General features: G+C 43.5%; 1 protein-coding gene across 3 annotated transcripts in view; it reads left to right on the top strand.

Annotated features, from left to right (window-relative positions):
* invs (inversin) overlaps nt 1-8,244 on the top strand; it is a 41,730-nt gene that overhangs the window by 30,410 nt on the left and 3,076 nt on the right. For 2 of the 3 annotated variants that reach the window (XM_008289917.1, XM_008289919.1), the window contains exons 15-17: nt 2,315-2,532; nt 3,408-3,882; nt 4,444-4,595. In XM_008289917.1, coding sequence (XP_008288139.1) covers nt 2,315-2,532; nt 3,408-3,882; nt 4,444-4,595 — 845 coding nt within the window. Of the gene's footprint in view, nt 1-2,314; nt 2,533-3,404; nt 3,883-4,443; nt 4,596-8,244 lie in introns of all 3 variants that reach the window. The other variant, XM_008289918.1, reaches the window with a different exon arrangement.

Below are 8,244 nucleotides of genomic sequence, written 5' to 3' on the forward strand. Positions count from 1 at the left end.
TAACTACATTTTTACAGCCTCTCCAAACTGCGTTTTTTTCACTCTGCACATCAAGCTGTTTCACCATGCTGAATGTGTCCTCCAACAACTTCCTCCTCCTCTGTACACTGTTTTGGAGCCATGCCGCATTTATTTTTTGTCCAATTATATTTAATTTTAGAGTGACTCTACATACTTTAGGCATTTTTAACACATTTCCATGGTGTCCCCCCTGTTTAAACACAATTCCTCCAAAAACTCTCAGAATATTTGTCATGTGGCTGCTGGTCACAGCTGAGTCAGTCATAGCTTCTTGGTTGCGCTGAGGAGCACAGAATTTGTTTTGTTTTTTTACAGAATTTGGTTACAGCAAATGTTCCATTTTGAAGGAATTGTTGCCTGATGAAATGGCACGTTACATATGATTAGATCTTATTCTCTCTGTTTGCACAGTTTTGAGCTCTGATATATAGTGTAATCTTTTTAAAGATAACATGTCCTGCTGGTCATATTTATGTACTCGTGTGCCTCCACATTTACACCAACTGTCACTTCATGCTGCTTTTTTTTAAATATATATATAAGCTGTGATGACCCCTGAAGTCATCTTGTGGGTGGTTCTAGTTTGTCTATCGGTTCTGTGAGTGGCTGGTTGAGGTAATCAGGAGCGCCTGTGACACCCAGTGTGTTCCTGGGTTACTTGGGCTGACTGCAGTCTAATCTTTCTCTACTCCGCAGGTAACACACCGGTCTGGTTATGAGGTCGTGTTCTTTGTTTAGGATGTTTGCATTTACAACACTTGCACAAACATAATTCATGCATACATCACGCACACACACAAACACACACACACACACACACACACACACACTACTGACTCTAAGTATTCTCCCAACCCCATATTGGTTTGGTTTTTAATTTGGTATAATTTAAGTGAATAAAGACAAGCTTTAATTTTTGAAACTTGGTGTGTCTCTCCAGCCGTCTTGAGCCAGGTCGTAACAAAGCCATTTCTTAACATCCCTCCGTTTGTCACTTGTACTTTCCATCTTGTTTCTGTCTTTACTATCAGTCTCTGTCCTCTTTTTCTCAGCCACATATCAACAGTCGCTCCCTCTCACATATCTGTCTTTCTTTGTGTCACTGCAGCAAACACATGCGTCTTCCTTCTGTCTTCCTCTTCTGGCTTCTTCTCCTTGTGTCATTTGCTCACCAGTCGCGCCTTTATTGTCTTACATGAGCAAATTTGCTTCAAGAGGGCACATCGACTTCAAGTTTCCTCTTGTTTGTGATGTTTTTCTTACAAACTAGGCTAAATATTCCACCGCACATCGCCTTATTATCACATTGTTTCCCCAGTGGTGGCAAGTCATTAAGTACATTCACTCAAGAAGTGCACTGAAGTAGAATTTTAAGGTACTTTACTTGAGCATTTTAAATTTTATGCTAGTTTCTCCTCACAGTCCAGCACATTTCAGAGGCAAATATTATACTTTATGCTCCTTTGCATGCTTCTACTTCTTTTTTAAGATGCAGAATTGGCTTTTGAAATCCAACACAAGGCTTCTCTAAAAATGCAGCCGGCTCATGTTTCACATGTCAGCAAGTTAACAGCTCCATGAAATACAGATTCTACCCTTTAAACTTCTGTTTTGACTCAATAAATGTTCCAGTGATCCAATATCTCAGCAGAAATCAAAGACTAGAGAAAAACTGGAAACAGATTTGGGTATCAGAATGTAGTTTTTTTCATCTTTTTGCTCCCATGAATCAGATTTATTTGCTGTCCCTGGATATAAAACTGGAAATAAGCAGCAGCAGCTACAGCAGTAACCTGCTGCTGACACACTGAAGCTTCACTTTTATTAATATAATGATAAGAGACTTCTGTATACTTTTACCTTTGTAGGATTTCTAACGCAGGGCTTATACTTATAAATGAGCATTTTTACATTGCTGTTTTGGTGCTTTTAAGTAAAGAATCTAACAACTTCTTCCACCACTGTGTTTTCTTGTTGTATAACCAAGTTGGGACCAAATCTATTAAACTTTAATTGCTTCTTAACTGAGAAACTGAACCAGAAATGCAATTTTGCCTGCGTTAACTGGTTGGTTTTCTTCTACAATTACATGTTATGATGAAGTATTAGTGCAGAATACAATAAATACAATATCCTCATCATTAATTTTTAACGTAAACATAAAACTTGAATTTGAAATATGAAAGATTAGGAGGAGACATGTCACAATCCAGCGTGCTGACATGTTAGGACTCCTTAAATAGTTTTTCCAGCTGAATGTTTCATACAAAATCACATTTTTCTTTGTGTTTAGGAAGCGAGAAGAAGAGCATCGGAGGAGAGAAGCTGTGCAGCAGGTGTCGGCGGCAGCGGCGGCTGCAGAGAAACGGAAAGTTCCGCTGGTGAGATCAGAGCAGGAGAAGCTCTGCTTAGTGAACATCATGGAGGATTTATCCATCAATGATTCTCTGGTGGAAACAAAGAAGACGTGCAGGGCTGAACGCACCAAGAGCAAAGAGGAGAGACACAAAGGTACAGAAAAGCTTAAAATGGTAATGAGTTTACAGTTATGACATGAACCCTCTGAACTATGAGCAGTTTCTTGGTGTTTCATTTGCTCCTTGTCACATTTTTCACTGTAATATAAAGTCCTGCACTTCTATGGAAACAGCACAGCCATGACTAGAAGAAGAGAGAACTCAGAGAAAATAGAAAAACGCAAAGTGAAAATTGAATTTATTTATTTATTTTTCACAAAAAAAAAAAAAAATTTGTAATTAGCATGTACAACAGTTTTCCAAGTGCCCACATGTGATACCAAACCTGGAAGAAAAAACAATAATTCTACATACTGTGAATATTTTCCTACTTTTCTCTTCATTTTATTTCCATACTTGTCTCCTCTCTGCTCCGTGTAAACACTTCCTGCAGTTCAGCCGTAAATTTCCAGGAATTTTTGTCACGTGACTGTTGTTTGCAGCTGAGTCACTGATGGCTTCACGGTTGCAACCAGGAGCACAGAATTATTTGTTTTTTACAGAATCTGATTAGTGTAAATGGTTTTTGTTGAAATTTAAAATGAGTAATGTAGAATAAAGTAATTTTGATTAAATATTGTGACTGTAAGCTTACACTTGGTTATTTTTCCTGAGGAAACTGCACCTCACAGATGATTTAAGGACCGTCAGAGAGTTGAAAATCAGTTTTTATACTTCCTGGTTTTAATTAAAGGTGTAGTTTTGGCATTTTTTTTAAATAGAAAAGACGCATTTAAACCTGCTGGTGTGTTTTGGGGGTTCATGGGGTTAACTGAGATTTCATTTATCTACACTGTTCTGTAAATTTGTATGAGATATGATGTATTTTTTATGCCAAATAACGGAAAGACTTTATTTGTGTCCCAGCAGCCCACAAGAGCAGGTCCTCTAGAAGAAGTAAAACAGCTGAAACACACGAAGCTCCCGAAGCGTCGAGTCCCAGTTCTCTTCAGACCACCAGGCTGAAGGAGCTTCTGTCTCCTTCCAGCTGCAGACAGACGCCCGGCATCAAACCTGCAGCCGCCTCCGTGCCCAAAGTCAAGGAGCACCCTTCCTCCAACGCATGCACTCCCTCCGCCGAACCCGAATCCAGCACCAGAGAAAGCATCCCTCTGAAAAAGAGCGCACAGACTGCCCACACCTCTGCACAAAAACGCCGAAGCCACAAGGAGCAGACTTCAGAGAGGGCCAAAGATCAAACTCATGCTGCCTCATTAAGAAGCAGTTCATCCCCTCTGAGAAAGACTGCCACACATGCGCCGGCACGCACACACCGGGAACACGACAAAGAGCAGCGCAGGAGGAGGACCGAGGCTGCACGCATCATCCAGCGGGCCTGGCGAAGGTGAGTTTACTTTTCTTGAACCTTCGGGGGCCGTTCGGGAGCCGAAGCCTTTGTGACTGTGGGAGATTTTCGGCGCCATGTGGTGCCCACATGTGCCCACGTACATCCCGCAACACCCCCGTCCTCGGTCTGGATGCCATCAGCGCTGCAGTGGTGGAGGGGAGAGCGTGGGAGAGGGGTGAGACGAGGAGGCAGGGGACAGCGAAGCCTATAATCTAGAACTTTCATACTAGTTTAACAAGAGGCTAAAAGTTCAGCCGGGCCGTCTAATCGCTACCAGCAGCTTCTCTTTGCTTTTCTCTCCCTCTGGGTTTCTCTTAGCGGCTGCCAGTCCGCCGCAGGAGGCCCTCTGCTTCTGCTCAGCTCTACAATTACACTGCGAATAATGCTGCCTATTAACTGCCTTGAATAAACTGTTTACTTAGTTTACGCTTAGTGAGCATTAGTGTGAGGACTTGCCAGCTTTGAGGCCTTTGAACGCCGTCTGAGAGGGTGTTTTTTTTTTTTGTTTAGTTTTTTTTTATTGAAAAAGTCGGATGGATGGATGGTGTTTGTCTGCAGGTTTCGTGCACGCGGACGGAGAGGAGCCAACGCATGCGTCGAGGCGGAGTCGGGCGAGTCGAGCCACGCCCAGAACAGGAAGAAGGTGGAAACGAGAGCTCAACCCGCCAAAGCAGCAGCGAGCAAGAGCTCCGTGCTGCAGAGCATCTACGGTGAGATAATTTGCACTTTCCTGATTTGTTCTGTGAGCTCGTTATTGCAGCAGACGAGGTTCTCGGCAACCGGAAACAAGAGGCGTGACTCCTATTTTGGGGCATGACTGTGTGCTATAAAGCCTTTTATTGCTGCAAAAACTCAAATGTTTGTTGCTTTTCTTTGCAAGGAGACGAAAACTTTGATCTGGCTGCTTCTGCCTCCTGTTGTGTGGACGGATGCATTAGTTTGGAGCAACAGCAGTCGGCTTGAAGCTTTCCTCTGCTTTTTTTTTCTTTGATTGCTTTGAGTTTTTGTGCATGGTGATATAAGGCTTTATAGTGTACAGGTTATTGCGAGTTTTCAGGTGAAGCTGAGAACTTTTTGAAGCCTCCTTGTACACCTTCATGGCACATACTTCTGCTGGTTTTTAAAGCCTTGAATGGTTGAACTCCTGCCTGTATCTGTGATCCGCTGGCTCATGGTCTTTACTGAACCTTTGCTCTTCGGGCCCCTCAGCTGTGTTAGTCCCTGTATGGAGACCCAAGGAAGGCAAACCCAGAATCCACTTCTAAATCTCTTCTTATTCATAACTGATGGTATGGCGCTAACTCATCACAATCAAACAATCCAACTAAATTCATCGTTTGATTTCACTTCAGTCCTGTGGATCTGCACTGCGCTTCAACACTACTTGATGTCATGGCAACACCATGAGAAGCGCCTCGATGCTGAGCGGCTATTCCAGACTGGACCGCTTTTTAAGAGCGATGCTGCAGTTAATTGCTGCGGTAATGTAATGTGGTATTAATCAGGGTGATGGCACCACACCATCCAAATAACGACTTTGCAATTCCCCCAACACTGAGTATTAATGTTTCTGGTGGCTGAAAACAGTGAGCACATGCGAGCTGTGACCTGTGAGTCTCACACCCACCTGCTGCCGATCCGACAGTGAATCACTTTTTGAGAGGGTTTTTACTGTGACAGCAGAGAGATGAGACAGTTAGACGATGATGTGAAGCAAAGAGCTCTGGCCAGACTGGAATCAGGAAGCTTGCAGCATGTAGTTGGCATTTTGAACCACCCAAGTCAGAGCCGTCTCGTGGCGTGTTATGGGTTTGAAACACTCCTGTGTGTCTGCAAACTAGTGCAACATGTAAGACTTTGTTAGGGACAAAGTTCTGGATTCATTTCCATCCAAACGTTGTCGCTGGTGTTTCCACTCGTCAAGACAAGCAGGAAACCTCAGAGGCTGAAAAGTGAACCTTAATGTTAAATGTCCGACTTTACAGTAGAAATAAACATTCATGACAACCGTACAGGGGTGGGTTATGATATAAGTCACCTGTTTAAATCCTACTAAGGTTTACACACAATTAACCCTCTGAACTCCAAGCAGTTCCTTTGTTCCTGTTTTTACAAATGTTTCACTGCAACATAAGGTCCTGCACCTCTATGGAAACAGCACAACCATGACTCGAAGTCGGGAGAACTCTCTTCTGTGCAATAAGACACAGTTAGAATGGCATAAATCCTAAAAAAGCAGCGGCTGTGGTTCAGGTGGTAGAGCGAGTCGGTTAATGATTGGAAGGTAGGTGGTTCGGACCGTCCTGTAACCTGTGTCGTGATCGTTGTGTCCTTGGGCAGGACACTGCACCACCCTGCCTGGTGTGAATGCGTATGAATGGATTGTTTGAGGTGGTGGTCGGAGGGACCGTAAACGCCTCTGCCAGTCTGCCCCGGGGCAGCTGGGTCTACAATCGTAGCTACCACCACCAGAATGAATGTGTGTGAATGAATAATTGACAGTGTAAAGCAGGGGTGGGCAATCCTGGTTCTCGAGGGCCGCAATCCTGCATGTTCTAGATGTTTCTTTCTTCCAACACACCTGATTCAAATGATCAGCTCATCATCAAGCTGCCTGATAACGATCCTGATCATTTGAATTAGGTGTGTAGGAAGAGGGAAGCATCTAAAACATGCAGGGCTGTGGCCCTCCAGGACCAGGAGTGGAGACCCCTGGTGTAAATTGTCATTGAGTTGCTCCTTGAGTTAGAATTGGGACCGTAAAAATGAAGAGATTTTTTTTGTTTAATAGAATCCAGTGCAAATTTTGGTACATTTTCGCATGTGACGTGTGGAATAAAGTGATTTTGATCAAATACCATGATTTAAAGCTGCTTAATTCCAAGTCCCTGAATGTTTGTTAAGTGACTTGTGATCTCAGCTGAGTCAATCATGGCTTCTTGGTTGCGTAGAGGTGCATAGATTTTTTAGTTTTTCTGAGATTCAGTTGTTATTTTTGGCAAATGTTTCCAAATAAGAAGTGCAGAAAAAAGCAAGTGTGGTGAAATATGATTTTAAGATTATTTCTGGCAAACTAAATGGACATCGAGAAAGTTGAAATCTGGCAATTTTCTCTAGTTTTACAGTTTTTAGCTCTGGTAAATGGTGTAATTTTGGTTTTCATAAGCAGGTTTTAGGGGTCTGATGGTTCACTGAAGTCTCTTGAGTTACACAAACACAAGAAGAAGAGATTTAGTGTGTCGCTGGTTTGGTTATTTTTCACAGAATCAGTCGTTATTTTTGGCAAATGTTTTAAGTAAGACGTGCAGAATAAAGCAAGTGTGATGAGACATGAGTTAAGGCTTATTTCTGGTAAACTAAATGTCACACAAGTTGAAATCTGACAATTTTCTCCAGTTTTACAGTTTCTAGCTCTGATAAACGGTGTCATTTTGTTGATTTTGTTTAAAGATACCAGGTTTTTACAAGCTGGTCAGACGGGTCACTGAAGGCTCTTGAGTTACACAAACACTCCAAGAAGAAATTTAGTGTGTCGCTGGAAATCTGGAATGATGTCGTAGAACGTAAGTGACGGGAACTCGTGGAGCCTCGGCCCACATACCAGAACAGTATCAGCCTGGCGTTCTGGGTGGAACCTGCGGCGGGTTTCGGCCCCTCAGACAGTTCTGACCTTCACAGCACATCAGCAGGTGATGACGGGAGGACGGGCAGAAAGCCGGCCTGCGCCAAAACATACAAGCACACGTGGCTTCTCCGATAGAGCCGCCGGTCCAAACCCAACCTCCCGACGTGGTTCTCCCCTCCCCGGCCTCACCTCGCCTCCCCATCCCCCGCCTCCCCTTCCTCTCCGTCTGACAGTCGTGGCACCGTGAAAAGTTCAGAGCTGTCAGGGGGAATGTCAGACGACTGCGTTGGAGCTATCTGCTGAACACACAAACCGCCTCACACACGCGTGAGACGGATGTTCTCGCTTTCTCGCCGCCGTTATTTTCCCGAGACGCGGGCGCACATTTGACACACGGGGTCGCGCTGCTCGCTTAATTATTATAAACCTCCTTTTTCAGATCTGTCTGTCGCAGGAGAGAGAAATTTAGTTTTGTATCCAGGATGACAGGATACTTTGATTCATTTGTTGATTTAGTCGCCCCAAAAACTCATCTCTGTGTATCAAACTTACGTGCATGAAAATGATCCCTTCTTCCCCTAAAATGCTTCATTTTTGTCATTTTCTGTGACGAATCCACAAGAAAAGTGATGAAACATAATTGATTTAAGGGTTCTTGGATACAAGAAATAGTTTTTAGAAGACAGTTTGTTGACATTCAGGCTCCACCTGTGCACAGAGCACTGGAGACGGAC

The sequence above is a fragment of the Stegastes partitus genome, unplaced genomic scaffold (assembly GCF_000690725.1).
Source record: "Stegastes partitus isolate 25-593 unplaced genomic scaffold, Stegastes_partitus-1.0.2 Scaffold645, whole genome shotgun sequence".
NCBI classification, from domain to species: Eukaryota; Metazoa; Chordata; class Actinopteri; family Pomacentridae; genus Stegastes; species Stegastes partitus.